The 25710-nt window shown below is 39.7% G+C and overlaps 1 protein-coding gene and 1 pseudogene across 1 annotated transcript in view; one reads left to right on the top strand and one right to left on the bottom strand.

Annotated features, from left to right (window-relative positions):
• Positions 1-25710, top strand: part of LOC139182962 (antigen WC1.1-like) — a gene marked incomplete in the record, with an annotated part of 771738 nt that overhangs the window by 5955 nt on the left and 740073 nt on the right. The window contains 5 exon segments of the mRNA XM_070788644.1: positions 6819-7127; positions 7221-7538; positions 14696-14788; positions 14865-15179; positions 16325-16639. Of these exon segments, the coding sequence (XP_070644745.1) occupies positions 6819-7127; positions 7221-7538; positions 14696-14788; positions 14865-15179; positions 16325-16639 (1350 nt within the window).
• Positions 21693-22269, bottom strand: LOC109556649 (NADH dehydrogenase [ubiquinone] 1 alpha subcomplex subunit 12 pseudogene; annotated as a pseudogene).

Below are 25710 nucleotides of genomic sequence, written 5' to 3'. Positions count from 1 at the left end.
AGCAATCGTGACCCCAAATGGCATGTGAAGACCTGCGGACAAGTGACCATACCAGGGGTCAGGGTGCAGTTACACAAGGAAAAGGTGTGAAGGGATTTCACTGGTGCATCTAAATGTCTCTAGGTCACAGTCAGAGGAAGCCAAAGTGGGATTGTGGCAGAAAACAATCTCATCACACTGGTGCACCTGATCAACCGAGTGGGGAGCTCACATCACATTTGCAGGGATGTTGAGGGAGCAGGAAAATGCAGTCTTGAAGTTTACAACACAGCAGCTGGAGTGCATCACGTATAAGAGGCAGTGAAGCTAAGAGGACCTGAAGTGACTCCTAAGAAGTGCTCAGTGCTGTCTATGTGTTTGACCTGTGCCAAGGTGGATGCAGTAAAGACAGCAGTGAAACTAGGGTGTGGGTGGGTGTTCACAGTATTTGACAGAGAGGCTTCTAGTTGTTATCATAATTGTGGATTAGATGTCCAGGATATTAATCCCATCAGAGCAGCTGGACTGGAGGAAGATATTGTTGGTTATCACAGTGAGTTTCCTGAAGTAGGGAGCTGGTCTTAGGCAAGAATCACCCCATCTGATGTGATCGTGGGACAAGGGAGCCCTGAGGACATCTGCAGTAGGTCCTTAGCAGCCACAGCCAATCAGCTCTTGGGTGTTTATGTTGAGGAAGGTCATTGGAAAAGTGATCTTTTCTAATCTCACCTTCAGCAGATCTTTGATGATTCTAGTTGAAGCCCTTAAGAAAACAATTCTTTTCCTTTTTAAAAGGTACTTTATTGAGGTATGACTGACATACAAAACTGCTTGATAAGCATGCATTTGTGAAACCATTACAGCACTATGTCATAAATCTATTCATCTCTTCAAAAGTTTTCTTCCATTCTCTTTATTATTCTTATTAAAAATAATTATTTTCAAGGTGCTTTTAAATTTTAGTTAGAAACTTTTGCTTTAAGCAAACCTGTTTTCTGGCATCTCAAGTAACCTTTGTCATTGTGACAATGTCCTAATCATGGTTCCAACTGCAGATAAATTTGTGGAAACACTACAGGTGTCTCTACCATATTTTGATAAATCAGCATCTGAACGAAAATGGAGTGTGTGATGTTTGAACTTTCTGTGAAATTAGAACTCCGAATGTTATCATCCTAAGAAGATTGATGTCTTGATATTAATTCCAGTTAAGATACACTTAAAAGTAAAGAATTGGAGAATGCTCTGATATTTAAACACTGCTTGTGGTTTGTACTCCCTGACTACCATTGCTCTAACTTAGGCTCTCACATTTTTATGAATGGTTCCAGGTTCCTTCTGTTTCTATTTTTGTCACTAGTTCCCTCCCCTTGGTCTGTCTTTTCTGTATTTTCAGACATGTTTTAATGATGAAGTTAAGTGGTGGTGATTTAGTAGAGATAAGATTAGAATAGCTTGTCTTTTCATTATCTTAATCAAAATTGAACTCTTGGAGTTTCTTCTGCTTAATCTTAGGAGTCAGGTATGGAAGAGAAATTTCAGCCTCAGTAGTGGATTGTTGGAAGTGGAGTACTGTGTTTAGGAGAAATCTAGAGTAGAAACAATGACTAGAGAAGGCTGTAGGGAAGCTTGTTTGAAATAAGGAGGAGCTTTCAATGAGGGGCTAAACAAATTGAGAAGGACTGTGGTGCAAGTGTTCCAAGTTGCTTCAGTCCTGTCCTACTCTTTGTGATACCATGGACCCTAGTCCACCAGGCTCCTCTGTCCATGGGATTCTCCAGGTAAGAATACTGGAGTGGGTTGCCATTTCCTTCTCCAGGGGATCATCTTCACCCAGGGATCAAACCTGGGTCTCCTGCGTTTCAGGCAGAGTCTTGATTATCTTCTGAGCCACCAGGTACTACAGTACTGAAGTGCAAAATGGTGAGGGGATGAAGATGCGAGGATTGCAGGAGGGGAGGGTTGGAAAGATGCAGGTCAACTCGTACATTCACCACAGCCTCTGTGTTACACTTCCTTCCTGCCCTCATTCTTTCCCTCCCTCTCTTCCTTTATCCTGTTGTGGGAGTCATTTCTGAGCTCTGTGGAAGTGCTAGCATTTGGAGGTTGCAGTTTTCTTAGAGGAAAGTTTTTATAATACGGATTCTGTTTATTTAACAAATATAAGTTTACTCATATTTTTCTCTTTTTTTTGTATCAGATTTTGGTGAGTTGCGTTTCACAAGTAATGCATTTTCAAGGACTAGGCCCACTTTACAAAAAAATTTCAATTTAGAATAACACTGGTTCATATCTCTTATCTTTAAATGTTGGGAAGATCTATAATGATATTCCTCCTTTTGTTACTGGTGTTGTTAATTTGTGTTCCCTCTTTTTTCTTAATTGATTTTGCTAGAAGATTATCCGTGTTAATGTTCTTTTTAAGAGAATCACTAATGGACCCTATTGATTTTTTTGATTTGTATTTGCTTTCTACTTAGTTGATTTCTGTACTCAGTTTTCACTCCTCTTTTTCAGTTATGATTTTCTGTGATAGCTCAGCTGGCAAACAGTCTGCCTGCAATGCAGGAGACCCCTGTTTGATTCCTAGGTCAGGAAGATCCCCCGGAGAAGGGATAGGCTACCCACTCCAGTTTTCTTGGGCTTCGCTTGTGGCTCAGCTGGTAAAGAATCTGCCTGCAATGCGCGGCACCTGGGTTCAATCCCTGGGTTGGGAAGATCCCCTGGAGAAGGGAAAGGCTACCCACTCCAGTATTCTGGCTTGGAGAGTTCCATGGACTGTATAGACCACAAGGTCATAGAGTCAGACACGACTGAGTGACTTTCACTTTCCAGTTATGATTGTTGTTGCTTTTGTAGATTCTTGAGTCTTGGATCATTTTCTTCTGTTTCTATGTTTATTCTAATGTAGGTATCAAGGAAGCATCAAGGTTCTAAATTTTCTTCCAAGCATCATTTTATTTTTAAGCCACCAGATTTGCTAGTATATAATTTCTTTTGTATTTTATTACCATAAAATGTTTCTTTTTTTCTGAATGTATTCTTTGTCTTATAGTCTGACTTTGTATGATATTAATATAGATACTGTATACAGCCTTCTCTGATTTGTGTTTGCATAGTATATAATTTTTTACCTTTTTAATATGTTTCTGTGTTTATATTCAAACACATATGTATTTATAGGCAGTATATTGTTTTGTCTTATTTTATCTGGTCTGATCATCTTGTTTTTTATTTGGAGTACTTAAATTATTTACCTTTAATGTAATTATATACATTATGTATATAATGTAATTATATACATATAATTGTGTTTAAGTGTACTTGCCTGCTATTTGTTATATCTTTGTTCCTATTTTAATCATTGAGTATATTATTTTATCTTAAAACTCTATTGGCTTATTAATCATATCAGATTTTTAGGTGATAATGTTGATTTTTTTTTAAATTTTAAAATAATTTTTATTTATTTTTGGCTGTGCTGGGTCTTCATTGCTGCATAGATTTTTCTCTAGCTGTGGAGATCAGAAGCTACTCTCTAGTTGCAGTGCACAAGGTCTTCACTGCGGTGGCCTCTCTTGCTGTGGAGCAAGGCTCTATGGTGCTCAAGCTTCAGTAGTCGTGGCTCCCGGGCTCTAGAGCACAGGCTCACTAATTGTGGTGCATGGGCTTATTTGCTCCGTGGTATCTGGGATTTTCCTAGACCTGGGATCAAAACCGCATCTCTTGCATTGGCAGATGGATTGTTCGCCACTGAACCACTGGGGAAGCCCATGTTGAATTACTAATCTTTAATTACATTCTACCTTGAAATGATGTTATGTCGCAACATGCAATGTCAGTCACTATAGTTTTCTTCCACTTTGGTCATTGGTGCTGTCATTGTCATACGTTCTACTTACAAATTTATTATGAATCTTGTAGTTTGTTGCTAATATTTTTGCTTTAAATCTTCTAATAGAGAATCAACATCTAGCACAGACTCTATACCTTTGAGTGGATCCATGTTTTCATCTGCTGTCATGTCCCTTTAGCTTGAAGAACTTTCTGAGGCAGTTTTGTGTAGTGTGTGTCTGGTGGCCTCCAATTCTATCATTTTTCATTTATCTGAAGTCATCTTAATTTTCATTCAGTTTTGAAAAGTATTTTTATAGGTGATTCAATTCTAGAGTAACAAATGCCCAACCCCAATACTTTAAATATGTTTTTACATTGTCATCTGACTTTCACTGCCTCCAACAAAAAGTCAGTAAATAATACTTATCCTTTTGTTCTGCTGTATATAGTGTGTCAAATTTCCCTGGCTGCTCTTAAGATATTTTTGTTTGTTTGTTTGTTTACCACTGAATTTCAGTATTTACATTGTCATGTTTTCTGAGAATGATTTCGTTACCTTGTTCGGGGTTTGTTTAGCTTTTTGAATCAGTGGATTTATAGTTTTCAATAAATTTGGAAAAGATTTCATTTATCTTTTCTTAATATTTTTCAGCACAGCCCTTATTCTGAATCTCCAGATACGCATATTTTATATATTTTTATATTATCCTACATGCCATGGAGTTTCCATTCATATTTTTCTGCCTTTTTACTCTCTTTGGTTCAGTTTAGATAGTCTCTACTTCTGTGTTTTACTTCCCAGTTCTTCTATTCTGCAATGTCTAGTCTCTTGTGTAATTAATCCAAATAATTGTTCATTCCAATACTATATTTTTTCAGTTTTAGAAGTCTCATTTGTTTATTTTTCCTAGTTTTCCTCCCTGTTTATTTTGATTGTTCATTAAGCATATTGATATTAGTGGTTTAAAGATATCTTCAGCCAATTCAATCATTTCTGTAATTTCTGAAGTTGATTTAAATGATTATTTTTTAAAATGTGTTATGTGTTACATTTTTCCCCTTTGGAAATTCTAATAATTTTCTGGTTGGATGTTGGGCATCACTAAGCAGTCCTTTACCAGTAAGAACTTTAGAAATAAATAATCAGAACACATCTAAAAATCAGGGAATTGTACTTGATGAATCAAATAAAGTTTTTTCATTGGGTTATTTTCATTCTGTTCAAAATGTGTTCCTCTAATGACCAAATGATGAACTTTTATTTTTAATAAAAAAAAAAACTTTTATTTTTCTCTCCTTTAGTTTTAAAACTTCCTTGATCCCACCTTGCCTGCCGTATGCCCCACCTACACCCTACTTCTACAGCAGTAGCTATCCTTTCTGATTTTCTTTTCCATTCATCTGTGTCTTTTAAAATTGTGTTTGCTTGTCTGAAGTGGGAGAAATGAAAAAGGATAGCAGCTTAAGTGGTAGATGGGAGGAGCAGAGGGTGATGTAATATGCTAACAACCTATTCAACAAGTGTTTCCCACAAATATTTACATATTTTGTCTGCATTGAGGCTTTTTCAACTTGGAACTCTCCAAATGATGGCTTGTTTGCTCACTTCCTCCTCCTTCTCCTTCTTCTTCCTCCTTTTAGAATTGTAAACCATTCAACATGCCATCTTCTTTTAGAATTGTAAAACATGCATGAAAGAAATTAAAGACAATATAATCAATGGAAAGTCATTCTGTGCTTCTGGGCTGGAAGAAGTAATATTGTTAAAATGCCTGTACTTGTCAAAGTGATCTACAGATTTAATGCAATTCCTATCTAAATCCCAATGGCATTCTTAATAGAAGTAGAGAAAACAGTCTTAAAATAGAAGAGTGTGGTTTAATTTTTATATATTCATGAATTTCCTGTTTCCTTATTACTATTGAGTTTTATTTCTATCCCATTATGGTCATGAAAGATATTATTTTAATATTTTTGAATTTGTTAAGACTTATTTGTAACCTAGCCTGGAGAATATTTCATTTGTGCTTGAGAAGAATGCATATTGTTCTGTTGTTAGAATTAGTACAATGATAGTATTAAAATCAATTAGCATTTTCTATGAGTCCTGTTTCAGAAGAAAAACCTTTAATAGGAGATGATCTGGAAACTCAGCTGTCTGGTAAGGTCCCACTGAGAACACAGACTCTACCAGGTCCTTTGACAAATCCTAGGGTTTCAAGAGAGATGGCCGGGACTCTCTCTCTGTGACTCTCTGAGTTTTCTTAACTCATCTTCTTTCCCACTAAGGTCACTGAAGAAATTAATGGAATTTTTGCCATTGAAAAGACAAGATGTGATGACATAAACACGAATTAGTAATAGTGTCCATATTTCTTCTCTGGAGGCGTCACCCATCTACAGGTTGGCATCCCCTCATGGATCCAGCCTCAAGACTTTCCCTCACCTAAGTCACTTGAGAACTAGCTCCTGGGAGAGAAAACTGATCAAAATATTAGCCCCACAAGTTCCAGGAAAGCTTTCTAAGCTTGTCTGGATGCTAGGTCTCTCATATCATAGCCCATGTTTCTCTGGGTGGGTTCCGTTCTGCATATCTCTACTTTCAAGTGCTGGCATATTACACATTATCCTTGGATCTGTAGGTATTAGGCTGCTAAATGAGAAATTCACTTCTTCAACGAATGCTAAAAGATGTGTTTCCAGTATTCAGCCATTCCAATGATCTGAATTGGGCTCTGTAGTTTCTAGGCTCCTAGACCGAGGAATTCAGATTTCTAACCAGTCTCAAAGTGTATGTTCTTAGGATTCAGCCACTCCAAACTGACCTTGTAATCCTCCTGAATTTCTGTTTAGAAACCTGCTCAAGAAAATTCAATTATGACACTAACTATCAAAGACTCTCTACATGCTCCACTTCTAAAAAGAAAAACTTTCACACCACGGCCTGTAATGTGCAGTTTCAAGTCAGTACCATGAACACTGGTTTTGTTGTTTCCTCTTAGGATTTGTGCGTCTGGCTGGAGGGGATGGACCCTGCTCAGGGCGAGTAGAAGTGCATTCTGGAGAAGCTTGGATCCCAGTGTCTGATGGGAACTTCACACTTGCCACTGCCCAGATCATCTGTGCAGAGTTGGGTTGTGGCAAGGCTGTGTCTGTCCTGGGACATGAGCTCTTCAGAGAGTCCAGTGCCCAGGTCTGGGCTGAAGAGTTCAGGTGTGAGGGGGAGGAGCCTGAGCTCTGGGTCTGCCCCAGAGTGCCCTGTCCAGGGGGCACGTGTCACCACAGTGGATCTGCTCAGGTTGTTTGTTCAGGTGAGATGCAGGTCAGGCCTTTCACCTCTGTGAACACCCTATTCAGGTGAGAAAGTCATGTGATTTTGCTGAAACTCTGTCTTCTTCTACCAGCATACTCAGAAGTCCGGCTCATGACAAACGGCTCCTCTCAGTGTGAGGGGCAGGTGGAGATGAACATTTCTGGACAATGGAGAGCGCTCTGTGCCTCCCACTGGAGTCTGGCCAATGCCAATGTTATCTGTCGTCAGCTCGGCTGTGGAGTTGCCATCTCCACCCCCGGAGGACCACACTTGGTGGAAGAAGGTGATCAGATCCTAACAGCCCGATTTCACTGCTCTGGGGCTGAGTCCTTCCTGTGGAGTTGTCCTGTGACTGCCCTGGGTGGTCCTGACTGTTCCCATGGCAACACAGCCTCTGTGATCTGCTCAGGTAAGAGAGAGGAAAGGGCTACTGGTACTCAGGATGCTCCTGGAGTGAAATGTTTCCAAGAGCAGAGAGTGAGGGAAAATGGACTTCAAAGTCAGATATTTCTTGGTGAAATATGGATCTTCTCATTGTTCCTTCATTTTTCAGGTCAGGGCAAGAAGTGTGAAGGGGAATAATATACTTTTAAGCAACATTGTTGCCTACTTATAATCATAGAAAACAGTGTAGGAGCAGTAAGTATAGACCTCAGTATGAACCCCAACCCAGAGCAACAGAGAGAATGTCCCCAGCACCACAGTCACTGTCGTCCCCTCTCTACAGGGAAAAGCACTTACTGAACTTCTACTAACGTAGAAAGTTTTATCAATTTTTGAACTTTATATAAAATGATGCAGTATGATGCATCTTTTGTATCTAATTTCCTAGACTCAAAATTATGTTTGGTATTCACTCATGATGTTGTATATTGTAGCACTTTATTTTTTTTTTTATTACTGTAGAGTATGACTTTGAATGATCACATGGCCATGTACTGATCAATTCTACTGACAGTTTAAATCTGAGTTGTTTCCAGTTCTTGACTATTATAAATATGATATTACAACTTACCATGACAATGTCTTTGGATGCAAATATGTGTTACTTACTTTCCATGTTTAACCCTTGGTCTTTTATTTTCTTTTTCTTAATCAAATGGTGTCCTTTGACGAACTCATTTCTTAATCTTATGGAAACATAACTTGCCAACTTTTTCCTGTACATTTAATGCTTCTTATAGCCTTTAAAAGAGAATTTTTGCCTACTCCAAGATCATAAAAACATTCTCCATGAGCGTCTTATGGAAATTTTATTATCTTTCTCTTGCATATAATTGTGCATTCCTTCTGGGATTGATATCGGTGTAAGAAGAGGGTCAGGTTTCATATGGACATCCAATTACTCAATCTTTTTCTGAAAAGATTCTTTTCCCCACTTCAGTGCCGCCTTTGTCATAAGCAGAAGGGCAAGTATGTCTGTCCTTTTTAAGACTCTCTATTCTGTTCCATGTGATCATTTGTCTATCCTTGCACCATTACTGCATTTTCTTAATTATCATAACTTTGTCATTGTTGTTGTTCAATCGCTAAGTCATGTGTGACTCTTTGTGACCCATGAACTACAGCTCACCAGGCTTCCGTGTCCTTTACTATCTCCCAGAGTTTCAACGGAGAAGGCAATGGCAATCCACTCCAGTACTCTTGCCTGGAAAATCCTATGGACGGAGGAGCCTGGTAGGCTGCAGTCCATGGGATCGCTAAAGAGTCGGGCGACTGAGTGACTTCACTTTCACTTTTCACTTTCATGCATTGGAGAAGGAAATGGCAACCCACTCCAGTGTTCTTGCCTGGGGAATCCCAGGGACGGGGGAGCCTGGTGGGCTGCCATATATGGGGTTGCACAGAGTTGGACACGACTGAAGCGACTTAGCAGCAGCGGGAGCAGAGTTTCAAACTTTGTAGTTAGTCTTAATAACTTTAATTTACAAGAGTTACTTTATATTAACTCCTCTAAATTTGTTGCTTTTCTTACCAACTGTGATGGTCATTCTTGGTTGCTTGTATTTTGTATCAGTTTAGAAATCAGCTTGTCATTTTTGCCAAAAGAAAAGCTTAAGGGTACTTTCACTGGGATTACATTTAAAAATTTGAGAGGAGACAAAGAAATTTGAGGATGATTGACATTGACAATGTTGAGTTTTCCAAATCATTGACAGAATACATCCTTCCATTCAGTTAGATCTTGAATTTTTCTCAGAGATTTTGCCCATCTTCTACTAGGATTTCTCCTAGGTATTTTATTTTTGATGTCATGAGTATTTTTGTGGAAGTGTCCTGGCAATGAATTCTCTTTGAGTTGTTTTCATCTTTTAATTTTTAAAATTTTGATGTCATTTGAGACAGTAAAATGTTGGGAAAGTTATATAAAAATTCCTTTATGACCTTTACCTGGGTTTCTAAATGTTAGTATCAATATTTCCCTTTAATCTCTGTGTGTGTGTGAGTGTCTTTCCTTCTCGATTCCCCTTCTGCCCCATTTCTTCCTGAATATGTAAAATCCTTCTGAATTAAGTTGAAGCCATGATGTTCCTTTACCCTTAGGACACTTCTGGGAATTTCCTTACAGAACCAGAGTTCAGTCAAGTCTTTAAATGACTTCAGCCCCAGGTGACATCTAATTGCAGCACTGAAAGACCCCACTGGAAGACTGCCAAACTGAGTCTTCTTCTGATTAATGACCCAAAGTCATAAGCAAAATGAAGTATATATTCTTTTTCTTCAGCTAAAAGTTTTTCCTTTTCATGTTGATCAAATTGCTAACATCTGTTGAATCACAGAAAAAGCAAGAGAGTTCCAGAAAAACATCTACTTCTGCTTTATTGACCATGCCAAACCTTTGACTGTGTGGATCATGACAAACTGTGGAAAATTCTGAAAGAGATGGGAATACCAGACCACCTGACCTGCCTCCTGTATGCAGATCAAGAAGCAATAGTTAGAACTGGACATGGAAAAAGAGACTGGTTCCAAACTGGGAAAGGTGTATGTCAAGGCTGTATGTTGTCACCCTGTTTATTTAACTTATATGCAGAGTGCATCATGTGAACTGCTGGGCTGGATGAAGCACAAGCTGGAATCAAGATTGCCAGGAGAAATATCAATAACCTCAGATATGCTGATGACACCACCTTTATGGCAGAAAGCAAAGAGGAGCTGAAGAGCCTCTTGATGAAAGTGAAAGAGTAGAGTGAAAAAGCTGGCTTAAAACTCAACATTCAAAAAACTAAGATCAAGGCATCCAGTCCCATCACTTCATGGCAAATAGATGGGGAAACAATGGAAACAGTGACAGATTTTATTTTCTTGGGCTCCAAAATCACTGTAGATGGTGACTGCAGCCATGTTTTAAAAGACATCTTCTCCTTGGAAGAAAAGCTATGACAAACCTGCTGCTGCTAAGTCACTTCAGTTGTGTCCAACCCTGTGCGACCCCATAGACGGCAGCCCACCAGGCTCCCCCTTCCCTGGGATTCTCCAGGCAAGAACACTGTAGTGGGTTGCCATTTCCTTCTCCAATGCATGAAAGTGAAAAGTGAAAGTGAAGTCGCTCAGTCGTGTCCGACTCTTTAGCGACCCCATAGACTGCAGCCTACCAGGTTCCTCCACCCATGGGATTCTCCAGGCAAGAGTACTGGAGTGGGGTGCCATTGCCTTCTCCGACAAACCTAGACAGCATATTAAAAAGCAGAGACATTACTTTGCTGACAATTGTCCATTTGGTCAAATCTGTGGCTTTTCCAGTAGGCATTTATGGATGTAAGAGTTGGACCATAAAGAAGGCTGAGCGCCAAAGAATGGATGCTTTTGAACTGTGGTGTTGGAGAAGACTGCTCTGAGTCCCCTGGACTGCAAGGAGATCAAACCAGTGGGTCCTAATGGAAATCAGTCCTGAATATTTATTGGAAGGACTGATTCTGAAGCTGAAGCTGCAATACTTTGGCTACCTGATGAGAAGAATTGACTCATTGGAAAAGACCCTGATGCTGTAAGATTGAGGGTTGGAGAAGAAAGGGATGACAGAGGATGAGATGGTTGGATGGCATCACCGACTTGATGGACATGAGTTTGAGCAAGCTCCAGGAGTTGGTGATGGACAGGGAAGTCTGGCGAGGTGCAGCCAATGGGGTCACAAAGAGTTGGACATGACTGAGTGACTGAACTGAACTGGGCTAAATTTTGGGGGAAAATCTTCTATACAACAATGTCACCAGAACTCTTGTTATGTGACCTGAATTTCTGCATTGAAGACTATCCTCTGATCTTGCACTGTGATGTTTCCACCTTATGCTGAGCTAGTGCATGACTACTATTATTCTTTAATTCTTAATTTCAGCTAACACATTTTTCAGCTCTAGAAGTACTTCACTTTTGTTATCATTTCTCTGCAAAGATACACATTTTGTCTATTATTTCCATAAACACTTTAATCGTGGCTATTTAAATTCTCTGTCAGGTAAATCTAGCAGGTGAAAAATCTGGGAAATTCTTTCCAATGTCTCCTTTTTCCTTTCTGTTTTTCACGAGATCTATTTTATTTAAGTGTTTGTTTTAAAGTTAGACATTGAAGAAATTATAGAAATCCTTCAGAAAGAATTTTGTTTTGCTTTTACTTATGGATAGATTTGGCCTTCCTTGGTGACTCAGATGGTAAAAAATCTGGCTGCAATGCGGGAGACCTGGGTTTGATCCCTGGATTGGGAAGATCCCCTGGAGGAGGGCATGGCAAACCACTCCAGTATTCTTGCTTGAAAAATCCTATGGGCAGAGGAGCCTGGTGGGCTATAGTCCATGGGGGTCACAAACAATCTGACATGACTGAGCAACTAAGCACAGCACAGGGATAGATATAGGGATACAACAACTTATTTAACTCATTCTTATAGCAACACTTGGGTTAAAACAAAAATTGTGATACTGTTAGAAGCAGAACTCTCCACAGAGAAGGTGAACAATAAGAGTATGATAACTTTACTGCTGGGTCACGGCTTTCATAGCAAACATCCTCTTCCAAGAACACAAGAGAAGACTCTACACATGGACATCACCAGATGGTCAACACCGAAATCAGATTGATTATATTCTTTGCAGCCAAAGATGGAAAAGCTCTATACAGGCAGCAAAAACAAGACTGGGAGCTGACTGTAGCTCAGATCATGAACTCCTTATTGCCAAATTCAGACTTAAATTGAAGAAAGTGCGGAAAAGCACTAGACCATTCATATATGATCTAAATCAAGTCCCTTATGACTATACGGTGGAAGTGAGAAGTAGATTTAAGGGACTAGATCTGATAGACAGAATGCCTGATGAACTATGGACAAAGGTTCATGACATTGCACAGGGGACAGGAATCAAGACCATCCCCAAGAAGAAATGCAAAAAAAGAAAATGGCTGTCTGAGGAGGCCTTCCAAATAGGTGTGAAAAGAAGGGAAGCAGAAAACAAAGGAGAAAAGGAAATATATACCCATTTGAATGCAGGGTTCCAAAGAATAGCAAGGAGATAAGAAAGCCTTCCTCAGTGATCAATGCAAATAAATAGAGGAAAACAACAGAATTGGAAAGACTAGAGATCTCTTCAAGAAAATTAGAGATACCAAGGGAACATTTTATGCAAAGATGGGGTCAATAAAGGATAGAAATGGTATGGACCTAACAGAAACAGAAGATATTAAGAAGAGGTGGCAAGAATACATAGAACTGTACAAAAAAGATCTTCACAACCTGGATAATGATGATGGTGTGATCACTCACACTCACCTAGAGCCAGACACCCTGGAATGTGAAGTCAAATGGGCATTAGGAAGCATCACTACTAACAAAGCTGGTGGAGGTGATGGAATTCCAGTTGAGCTCTTTCAAATCTGAAAGATGATGCTGTGAAAGTGCTGCATGCAATATGTCAGCAAATTTGGAAAACTCAGCAGTGGCCACAGGACTGGAAAAGCTCACTTTTCATTCCAATCCCAAAGAATGCTCAAACTACCGCACAATTGTACTCATCTCACATGCTAGGAAAGTAATGCTCAAAATTCTCCAAGCCAGGCTTCAGCAATATGTGATCCATGAACTTCCAGATGTTCAAGCTGGCTTTAGAAAAGGCAGAGGAACCAGAGATCAAATTGCCAACATCTGTTGGATCATCAAAAAAGCAAGAGAGTTCCAGAAAAACATTTATTTCTGCTTTATTGACTATGCCAAAGCCTTTGACTGTGTGGATCACAATAAACTGTGGAAAATTCTGAAAGAGATGGGAATACCAGACCACCTGATCTGCCTCTTGAGAAACCTGTATGCATGTCATAAAGCAACAGTTAGAACTGGACATGGAACAACAGACTGTTTCCAAATAGGAAAAGGAGTACATCAAGGCCGTATATTGTCACCCTGTTTATTTAACTTATATGCAGAGTACATCATGAGAAACACTGGGTTGGATGAAGCACAAGCTGGAATCAAGATTGCTGGGAGAAATATCAATAACCTCAGATATGCAGATGACACCACCCTTATGGAGGAAAGTGAAGAAGAACTGAAAAGCCTCTTGATGAAGGTGAAAGAGGAGAGTGAAGAAGTTGGCTTAAAGCTCAACATTCAGAAAATGACGATCATGGCATCTGGCGCCATCACTTTGTGGGAAATACATGGGGAAACAGTGGAAGAAGTGGCTGACTTTATTTTTTTGGGCTCCAAAATCACTGCAGATGGTGACTGTAGCCAAGAACTTAAAAGACGCTTACTCCTTGGAAGGAAAGTTATGACCAACCTAGACAGCATATTAAAAAGCAGAGACAATACTTTGTCAACAAAGTTCCATCTAGTCAGAAGCTATGGTTTTTCCAGTAGTCATGTATGGATATGACAGTTGGACTATAAAGAAAGCTGAGCACCAAAGAATTGATGCTTTGAACTGTGGTGTTGGAGAAGACTCTCGAGAGTCCCTTGGACTGCAAGGAGATCCAACTAGTCCATCTTAGAAGAGATCAGTCCTGGGTGTTCATTGGAAGGACTGATGAAGCTGAAACTCCCGGTACTTTGGCTACCTGATGTGAAGAACTCTATCATGTGAAAAGGCCCTGATGCTGGGAAAGAGTGATGGCAGGAGGAGAAGGGGAGGATAGAGGATGAGATGGTTGGATGGTATCATCGACTGGATGGACATGGGTTTGGGTGGACTCCGGGAGTTGGTGATGGACAAGGAGGCCTTGCGTGCTGTGGTTCATGGGGTTGCAAAGAGTCAGACATGACTGAGTGAATGAACTGAAGTGAACTGTATACAGCTTTCATATAAGCTCCATCAGGAGGGATTGGGGGCAGGAGAAGGGGATGACAGAGGATGAGATGGCTGGATGGCATCACCGACTCAATGGAGGTGAGTCTGAGTGAACTCCAGGAGATGGTGATGGACAGAGAGGCCTGGCCTGCTGCAATTCATGGGGTCTCAAAGAGTCGGACACGACTGAGTGACTGAACTAACTAACTAACTAACCAAGTCATTATTTCCCTTAATTCAGTTTCCTGTTCTTCAACCCTTCCAGACTTCTGATCATTGTTGTTTCTTCAGGAAACCAGATCCAGGTGCTTCCCCAGTGCAACGACTCCGTGTCTCAACCTACAGGCTCTGCGGCCTCAGAGGACAGCGCCCCCTACTGCTCAGGTGAGGGTCCCACAGGACAGAAGACCCTTCTCATTCCCCAGGTCGAAGCCCCATTGTCCCATTTCTCTCTCCTCAGACAGCAGGCAGCTCCGCCTGGTGGACGGGGGCGGTCCCTGCGCCGGGAGAGTGGAGATCCTTGACCAGGGCTCCTGGGGCACCATCTGTGATGACGGCTGGGACCTGGACGATGCCCGCGTGGTGTGCAGGCAGCTGGGCTGTGGAGAAGCCCTCAATGCCACGGGGTCTGCTCACTTCGGGGCAGGATCAGGGCCCATCTGGTTGGACAACTTGAACTGCACAGGAAAGGAGTCCCACGTGTGGAGGTGCCCTTCCCGGGGCTGGGGGCAGCACAACTGCAGACACAAGCAGGACGCGGGGGTCATCTGCTCAGGTCTGAGCTGCACACTGTCCACAGGCTAGGGGAGGGGTGGGGCCTTGGAGGACGGGGTCTGAGCCCTGAGGGAGAGATGCTGAAAGGACCAGCGAAGGAGGCTTCCTCCCATGGAGCCTGTCTTTCCAGCAGACGTGAAGACGATGTGCTTTCACTTCCTCCCGCAGCAGCTGCGGATCTGGTCGTCTCTTCTCAGCAGTGTTTCCTGGCAGAGCCGATTTTTACAGTTTTTCTTGAAAGCAGGGCTCTCTCTCCAGTTACATACAAAAAATTTAAACCCACGGTACTAGTTTCCGTTTGCTTCAGTAACAATTTTAAATTAGTGGGTTAAAACAACATATCTTTATTTCCTTTGGGGGAGAATCTATTTCTTGTCTTTTCAATGTTCTAGATTAAAAAAAAAAAAAAAAAAAGAAAGTCGCACAATCGTGTCTGACTCTTTGCGATCCCATGGACTGCATCCTGCCCTGCCCCTCTGTCCATGGAATTCTCAAGCTTCTAGACACTGTCTACATCCCTTGATTCACAGCCTCCTTCATCCATTATCAGGCCAGAAATGCTGCAGGCCTCCAGATATTAGCCAGAGTCACATTTCTCTCTTTAGGCAGAGCTAAGAAATGTATTCCATGTTTAAGGATAGTGGGTCCAAGGATGTGCTCAGACTGGGCTCACATTGTTCATACAATATTCTATCTTAATCTCACCATCCCAAGGTCCTTATCTTAATCACATCTGTAAATCCTTTTTGTCAGGTATGGTAACATATTCACAGGTTGCAGAGCCTGGGATGTAGACATTTTGGGGTTAATTATTCTGCCTATCTCCCTAATATCCACATCACATCCCTTAACATACTCTTCAAAGATTTTGTTAGGAAGCAGAATTCAGCTGCCCCTCCCTGACTAGCGCCCACACAATTTGGTCTTCCTCTCAATTCATATCCACTACACCATTGTGGTAGAAATAGAAAGACAGATACAAATGGACAAAGTCAGTTAAAAGGGCGGTGATGTCAGTCTTGTCATCTAGTGGGTATCTCTTGAACAAGGTCAGAGATGAATGTTTATTATTTCTAGAAGAAAGGAAAACCTAGAACATGCAGCAAAATTTTCACTGTGTCCTGTCTCCTCCTCTTTCAACCTTAGAGTTCCTGGCCCTCAGGATGGTGAGTGAGGACCAGCAGTGTGCTGGGTGGCTGGAAGTTTTCTACAATGGGACCTGGGGCAGTGTCTGCCGTAACCCCATGGAAGACATCACTGTGTCCACGATCTGCAGACAGCTTGGCTGTGGGGACAGTGGAACCCTCAACTCTTCTGTTGCTCTTAGAGAAGGTTTTAGGCCACAGTGGGTGGATAGAATCCAGTGTCGGAAAACTGACACCTCTCTCTGGCAGTGTCCTTCTGACCCTTGGAATTACAACTCATGCTCTCCAAAGGAGGAAGCCTATATCTGGTGTGCAGGTGATTTACTGTCTGTTTCTGTGTGTCTGTCCCAACCCTGTAGGATGCAGTGAGATTTGATATTTTAAAATCTAAGTGATGAGTTTAATTTGGGTCCACAAAATGACATTGAGTGAAAATGTTAGTGTCCAACTCAGTTGTGTCTGACTCTTTGTGTCTGCGTGGACTATAGCCTGCCAGGCTCCTCTGTCCATGGAATTCTCCAGGCAAGAATACTGGAATGGGTTTCCATTCCTTTCTTCAAGGGATCATCCCAACCTAGGTATCACAATTGAGTCTCCCACACTGCAGTCAGATTCTTTACCGTCTGAGTCACCAGAGAAGCCTAAATGAGGTAAGGATGAAATTAATTTTATCCACATATTCCACTCTTGTTTGTTAAAATTTTTAATTGAGATGTAATTCTTGTAACATTATATTAGTTCTAAGTGCAAAACATAGTGTTTATGTTTTTGTACATATTGGTAAATCATCACCACATGTACAGTAATATCCATCACCACATGTAGTTACAATTTTTTTTCTTATGATCCCACAAGTAAGAATTTGCATGCTGCAACTAAGACCCAGGACAACCAAATAAATAATTAATTTTCAAAGACAGCATTATTCTCTTCATAGTCGACATAAGAACATGCATCATGTTTTTTTTTTTTTTTTTTTTTAATCCACATTAGGGCTTCCCTGATAGCTAAGCTGGTAAAGAATCCGCCTACAATGCAGGAGACCCCGGTTTGATTCCTGGGTCGGGAAGATCCACTGGAGAAGGGATAGGCTACTCACTCCAGTATTCTTGGGCTTCCCTGATGACTCAGCGGGTAAAGAATCTGCCTGCAATGTGGGAAACCTAGGTGCAATCCCTGGCTTGGGAAGACCCCTGGAGAAGGGAAAGGCTACCCACTCCAGTATTTTGTCCTAGAGAATTCCATGGATTGTATACTCCATGGGGTCGTAAAGAGTTGGACATGACTGAGCAACTTTCACAAACCCTATATACAAAAATATTATCTTCTTTCCTATATTACAGTTTTTTTTCTTTTTTCTTTTTTAATATAAATTTATTTATTTTAATTGGAGGTTAATTGCTTTACAATATTGTATTGGTTTTGCCATACATCAACATGAATCCACCACATGTATACACGTGTTCCCCATCCTGAACCCCCCTCTCTCCTCCCTCCCCATACCATCCCTCTGGGTCATCTCAGTGCACCAGCTCCAAGAAACCAGTATCATGCATCGAACCTGGACTGGCGACTTGTTTCATATATGATATTATACATGTTTCAATGCCATTCTCCCAAATCATCCCACCCTTGCCCTCTCCCACAGAGTCCAAAAGACTGTTCTATACATCTGTCTCTTTTGCTGTCTCGCACACAGGGTTATCGTTACCATCTTTCTAAATTCCATATATATGCGTTAATATACTGTATTGGTGTTTTTCTTTCTGGCTTAGTTCACTCTGTATAATAGGCTCCAGTTTCATCCACCTCATTATTACAGTTAAGATATCTTTCATGACAATATTTTTTTCTCTAGAATGTTTTAAAATTTTTATTTATTTATAGGAACTCTCTATAAACAAACATCACTTCAGTTCAGTCGCTCAGTTGTGTCAGCTTCAACATCAGTCCTTCCAATGAACACTCAGGACTGATCTCCTTTAAGATGGACTGGTTGGATTTCCTTGCAGTTCAAGGGACTCTCAAGAGTCTTGTCCAACACCACAGTTCAAAAGCATCAATTCTTAGGTGCTCAGCTTTCTTTATAGTCTTATAAACAAACATCACTTACTCTTTCTTAAATATTTTTGTAAATATTTCCCCCATTTTTTGCATATATGTTTAAGGTTATATATATGAATGGGGGGGTTATGTTATCAAATCTATAATGGTTTACTTTTTTGACTTCTGCCTTTAATGAAATGTTTCATGTGTTCTTATCTGGTGATGATATTATACAATCACACATAGTAAAATAAATTCAGATAAATAAATGAATTCAAAATTAGGTTTTGAATATTCTTTAGTGGAACTGTAAAATTATTTGCAGAAATTTCTGTAAAACTGTAAAACTGTAAAAACTGTAAAACTGTAAAATTATTTGCAGAAATATACTGCAAAATTAGGTTTTGAATTCATTTATTTATCTGAATTTATTTTACTATGTGTGATTGTGTAATATCATCACCAGATAAGAACACATGTATACCTGTGGCAGATTCATTTTGATATTTGGCAAAACTAATACAATTATGTAAAGTTTAAAAATAAAATAAAATTAAAAAAAAGAATTATATTTTAGATATATGATAGCTTCATCACAAAATAAAAACACATTGCTTCATGATTTCATGGATATGATGTCAAAAGTACAGGCAACAAAGCAAAAATAGACAAGTGGGAATATGTCAAACTAAAAATCTTCAAGCCAAAGGAAACATCAACAGAGTGAAAAAGCAAGCTAGCACAAATTATATAAGGTATTAATTTGCAAACAAATAAGGAACTCCTGCAACTCAAGGAAAAAAATCCAAAACTTAACAACTGAATTAAAAAGTAGGCCAAGGGCTTGAACAGACATTTCTCTAAAGAAGACATACAAATGGCTAGTGGGTGTATGAAAAATGCTTGACATTGTCAATCATCAGGGAAGTGTAAATCAAAACCAGAAAGATATCATCTCACACATGTCAGAATGACTGTTTTTTTTTTTTTTTTTAAAGACACCTAAGTGTTTGCAAGGCTGTGGAGAAATTGACACTTTCTGTGTATTTATCCACATGAAATGTATAAATTTTATTAATAAAGCTATGCAATCCGAGGGTTAAATCTCTGGACTTTCACTGTCACGGGTCCAGGTTCAATCCCTGACCTGGGAACTAAGATCCCATGAGCCACAGCACAGCCAAAAACAAACAAACAACAACACAAAAACTATGACCAAAAAATCTGTATGATTTGTAGTGATGTCCCTTTTCATTCTTGGTTTTGTTAACTTCATTTACTCTCTGCTCTTCATTGGTATTGATCAGTGTTCATCAATTTTCAATGAGCCATGTTTAAAGGGTTTTTTCCTATGTTTTCCATCTTATGCTTACCTTCTTCTCTGTTCATTATTGTTCCTTTTTTAATTAACTCCAACATTCTCTATTCTTTAGGCTTTCTCATCTCCTAGTTTCTTAATTGAAGCTTACATTTTTTTCACTTTCAGTCTTTCCTCTTCTCTAAATCTAGGCTATAAATATTCCTTAGGCACTACTTGAGTTTCATTAGAAGAATTTATGATAATATAATTATTTTGTGTTTGTTATCATTATTATTATATTTTTATTATCATTATTTCACAATATTTGGTAAATTTTAAATTTATTCCCAGACTCAGGTGTTTTTTGGAAGGGTGCCGCTGAATTTCACAAAATAGGGATGGCTAACAATATTTTCTTTTTAATTCTTAATTTTATTCCACTGTGGTCAGAGTAAATACTCTGTATGAATTCAAAGAGTGAAATATTTTGTCCTATTATGTGGTCATTTTGATAATTGTTCCTAGTGCATTTACAATAATGTGAACTCTTGCATTGTTGGGTCATTGCTCTATGTGTTACTTTGTTAAATGTGCTGATTATTTTGTTGTACATCTACTGTATTCTTTGTTTTTTGTATGTCTGGTCTGTATGCTATTGAAAAAGATACAGTAAAAATCCCCCATTTTGATTGTGATTTTGCCTATTTCTTCTTTTCACTCTGTCAAGTATATTTCAAAGCTATGTTCTGTTACCTTTCTTGAATTTTGATGTTTATATCTTTATTAAGGGTGCATCTCATTATAATCATGAAAATTCTCTCTTTCATTCAATTAGTGTTTGGTTCAGTTCAGTTCGGCCGCTAAGTTGTGTCCGACTCTTTGCGATCCCATGGACTGCAGCACCCCAGGCTGCCCTGTCCACCACCAACTCCCAGAGTTTACCCAAACTCATGTCCATTGAGTCAGTGATGTCATCCAGCAATCTCATCCTCTGTCATCCCCTTCTCCTTCTGCCCCCAATCTTTCTCAGCATCGGGGTCTTTTGAAATGAGTCAGCTCTTCACATCAGGTGGCCAAAATATTGGAGTTTCAGCTTCAACATCAGTCCTTCCAGTGAGCACTCAGGACTGATCTCCTTTAGGATGGACTGGTTGGATGTCCTTGCAGTCCAAGGGACTCTCAAGAGTCTTCTCCAACACCACAGTTCAAAAGCATCAATTCTCCATTGCTCAGCTTTCTTTACAGTCCAACTCTCACATCCACACATGACTACTAGAAAAACCATAGCTTCTGACTAGATGGACATTTGTTGGCAAAGTAATGTCTCTGCTTTTTAGTATGCTGTCTAGGTTGGTTATAACTTTCCTTCCAAGGAGCAAGCGTCTTTTAATTTCATGGCTGCAATCACCATCTGCAGTGATTTTGGAGCCCCCAAAATAAAGTCAGCTACTGTTTCCACTGTTTCCATATCTATTTGCCATGAAGTGATGGGACCAGATGCCATGATCTTGTTTCCTGAATGTTGAGCTTTAAGCCAACTTTTTCACTCTCCTCTTTCACTTTCGTCAAGAGGCTCTTTAGTTCTTCACTTTCTGCCATAAGGGTGGTGTCATCTGCATATCTGAGGTTATTGATATGTCTCCCAGCAATCTTGATTCCAGCTTGTGCTTCATCCAGCCCAGCATTTCTCATGTGGTATTCTGTATTTAAGTTAAATAAGCAGGATGACAATATACAGCCTTGAGGTACTCTTTTTCCTATTTGGAACTAGTCTGTTGTTCCATGTCCAGTTCTAACTGTTGCTTTATGACATGCATACAGGTTTCTTAAGAGGCAGGCAAGGTGGTCTAGTATTCCCATCTCTTTCAGAATTTTCCACAGTTTATTGTGATCCACAGTCAAAGGCTTTGGCATAGTCAATAAAGCAGAAATAGATGTTTTCCTGGAACTCTCTTGCTTTTTCAATGATCCAACAGATGTTGGCAATTTGATCTCTGGTTCCTCTGTCTTTTCTTTCTTTTTTTTTTTTTAATCAAATAACTTTAATCAAGTTAACAGTAAGCAGTACAATTATAGGAAAAGCCCCATATTTTATACGTAAATTGCTTTTCATTGTCTTTACTTGTAAGGTGTCAAAGGTGGGACCCACTCCTGAATCTTCTTTCTAGTGGTGGAATAAGGTACGTACTGTTGTGGAGTGCCACTCAGATTGAATTTATGGTTTGTCCAAATGAATTTACGAGCAGTAGGTGGTTTTACTGTTGGAGGATCATCAGTCATACAGTGAAGTCAACGATGCCATTCAGGGGGCACCATGCTTCCATCCACATCCCAGAATGTGTTTTTGCCATTCATTTCAGTAGTATATATAACCCATCTGTGTCGGCCAAAAAACTGCTTGTCGTCTTCATAGTATTTATTTCCATATTTGTCTTCTCCCACTAATGTGCCAATCCTCACATCATTCGCCCTGAACAAGACTTGTAGATAGCCGCGGAGGCCACCGTGGCCGCTGACCTGCTGCAGCCGCGCTTCAGGACCTGCAGCAACTCCCCCTCTGCCTTTTCTAAAACCAGCTTGAACATCAGGAAGTTCACAGTTCACGTATTGCTTAAGCCTGGCTTGGAGAATTTTGAGCATTACTTTACTAGCGTGTGAGATGAGTGCAATTGTATGGTAGTTTGAACATTCTTTGGCATTGCCTTTCTTTGGGATTGGAATGAAAACTGCCCTTTTCCAGTCCTGTGGCCACTGCTGAGTTTTCCAAATTTGCTGGCATATTGAGTGCAGCACCTTCACAGCATCATCAGGATTTGAAATAGGTCAACTGGAATTCCATCACCTCCACTAGCTTTGTTAGTAGTGATGCTTCCTAAGGCCCACTTGACTTCACATTCCAGGATGTCTGGCTCTAGGTCAGTGATCACACCATTGTGATTATCTGGGTTGTGAAGATCTTTTTTGTACAGTTCTTCTGTGTATTCTTGCCACCTCTTCTTAATATCTTCTGCTTCTGTTAGGTCCATACCCTTTCTGTCTTTTATTCATCTTTGCATGAAATGTTCCCTTGGTATCTCTAATTTTCTTGAAGAGATTTCTAGTCTTTCCCATTCTTTTGTTTTCCTCTATTTCTTTGCACTGATCACCAAGGAAGGATTTCTTATCTCTCCTTGCTATTTTTTGGAACTCTGCATTCACATGGGTATATCTTTCCTTTTCTCCTTTGCTTTTTGCTTCCCTTCTTTTCACAGCTATTTGTAAGGCCTCCTCAGACAGCCATTTTGCTTTTTTGTATTTCTTTTTCTTGGGGATGGTCTTGATTTCTGTCTCCTGTACAGTGTCACGAACCTCTGTCCATAGTTTATCAGGCACTCTGTCTATCAGATCTAGTCCCTTAAATCTACTTCTCACTTCCACTGTATAGTCATAAGGGATTTGATTTAGGTCATACCTGAATGGTCTAGTGTTTTTCCCCACTTTCTTCAATTTAAGTCTGAATTTGGCAATAAGGAGTTCATGCTCTGAGCCACAGTCAACTCCTGGTCTTGTTTTTGCTGCCTGTACAGAGCTTCTCCATCTTTGGCTGCGAAGAATGTAATCTATCTGATTTCAGTGTCGGCCATCTGGTGATGTCCCTGTGTAGAGTCTTCTCTTGTGTTGTTGGAAGAGGGTGTTTGCTATGATCAGTGTGTTTTCTTGGCAAAACTCTCTTAGCCTTTGCCCTGCTTCATTCTGTACTCTGAGGTCAAATTTGCCTGTTACTCCAGGTGTTTCTTGACTTCATACTTTTGCATTCCAGTCCCCTATAATGAAAAGGATATCTTTTTTGGGTGTTAGTTCTAAAAAGTCGCGTAGGTCTTCATAGAACCATTCAACTTCTGCTTCTTCAGCATTACTGGTTGGGGCATAGACTTGGATTACTGTGATATTGAATGGTTTGCCTTGGAAATGAACAGAGAGATCATTCTGTTGTTTTTGTGATTGCATCTAAGTACTGCATTTCAGACTCTTTTGTTGACTATGATGGTTACTCCATTTCTTCTAAGTGATTCCTGCCCATAGTAGTAGATATAATGGTCATATGAGTTAAATTCACCTATTCCAGTCCATTTTAGTTCACCGATTCCTAGAATGTTGACATTCACTGTTGCCATCTCCTGTTTGACCACTTCCAATTTTCCTTCATTCATGGACCTAACATTCCAGGTTCCTATGCAATATTGCTCTTTACACCATTGGACCTTGCTTCTATCACCAGTCACATTCACAACTGGGTATTGTTTTTGCCTTGGCTCCCTACCTTCATTCTTTTTGGAGTTATTTCTCCACTGATCTCCAGTAACATATTGGGCACCTACTGCCCTGGGGAGTTCATCTTTCAGTGTCCTATCTTTTTGCCTTTTCATACTGTTCATGGGGTTTTTCAAGGCAAGAATACTTCAGTGGTTTGCCATTCCCTTCTCCAGTGGACCACATTTTGTCAGAACTCTCCACCATGACCTGTCCATCTTGGTTGGCCCTATACAGCCTGGTTTAGTTTCATTGAGTTAGACAAGGCTGTGGTCCATATGATCAGGTTGGCTAGTTTTCTGTGATTGTGGTTTCAGTCTGTCTGCCCTCTGATGCCCTCTCAGCACTACTGTCAATTAGTGTATCTTTTCCTAAAGTCTACTTTCTGGGACATTGATAAAGCTACTCCAGTTTTCTTATAGTTAGTACATTTTTTCCATCATTGTACTTTCAGCCTTTCTTTGTTTTCATAATATAAGGTTATCATTTTGCAAGTAACATTTGCATCAGTTTTGTTTTATCTTAATCCATTCACTGTAAATGCAATTACTGATATTGATGTATTGGTATCTGCCATTTGCTTTTAATTGATCCACATGCTTTATGTCCCTTTTTCTCTCCCTTTTTTTCCCCTTCCTTTAGTATTAAATAAATCTGTTATTATTTCAGATTTTCCTTTTTCCTTTTAATTTTCAGCAGCTTTACTAGGAAGTTTATGAAAACTCTTCCATTTATATTTTAAAAAATTCTCTATCATTATACCTTCAAATATGACTTCTGTAGTTCTGTCTCTCTGTCTCTGTATCTCTTCTCCCTCTCCTACTCTTTCTTTTCCTTCTCATCTCTCATCTTTATGACTCCTCTAAATCACTGTATTCTAAGTTCTATCTAAAATTTGTTTGACTTATCCATTCACTTTTAATCCTAGATAGTTTATTTTAGGTCAACAATGGTTCCATTGCTATTTTTATTTGTTTATGATTATTTGTTAATTTTTTCATCTTTTTACCTGTATATTCTCCCCTTCTCTCTTTTTGCCTAAATACACTGATTGTAGTTAAAATCCTTATGCATTTCTATCATGTGTGTCTCTGAATTCTCTTATCTCTTTTTTTCACTTTGGTCATTTGTCGTGTTATCCTAACTTGTCAAATGTCATGTCATTTTTTATTGAATGCTATAAATTATATATGAAAAAGTAAGATACTCCTGATACATTTTCTAATACCTGAAAGGATCTACCCTTTGTTTTGCTAGGCAGATGGGGGAAGGGGTGTACATCACTCAAACATCTAAATATAACCTAAAACTGAGCTGTAATAAGTGTGGGTTGCAGTTTTGGTAGTACCCGGTCCACCTGTGATTTTTCTGTCCCTGTGACAGGGAATTTCAGACATTTCAGTTCAGAGCCTGGATTCTTTGGCAGCTCAGTACCCAAGAGAATGAGAAAGACTCTGCTTTCCAAGTCTTTTTATATAGTTCTTTAGCCTACTGTCCTTCACAGCTTATATACTGGGCAGATATTTGAGGAGAAAATGTGTTGTGTGAGAGAGGCTCTCAAGACTCTAATTTTGTCACTCCAGCACCAGGTAACTCCCAAATTATGCTGGTTTCCTGTCACAACAATAGTCCTCTGCTTGCCCAAGACCAGATTCAGAATCATTAAATTATGCAATGAATCAGCAAATTCCCAGAGAAAAAGAAGCTATAGATCCTTGGCTAACATTGAAATAACCTCCACTCTTTAGAAT

This window comes from Bos indicus, chromosome 5 (assembly GCF_029378745.1).
Source record: "Bos indicus isolate NIAB-ARS_2022 breed Sahiwal x Tharparkar chromosome 5, NIAB-ARS_B.indTharparkar_mat_pri_1.0, whole genome shotgun sequence".
Lineage (NCBI taxonomy): Eukaryota > Metazoa > Chordata > Mammalia > Artiodactyla > Bovidae > Bos > Bos indicus.
The sequence above is the reverse complement of the archived record's forward strand: the minus strand, read 5'-3'. Positions and strand labels throughout refer to the sequence as shown.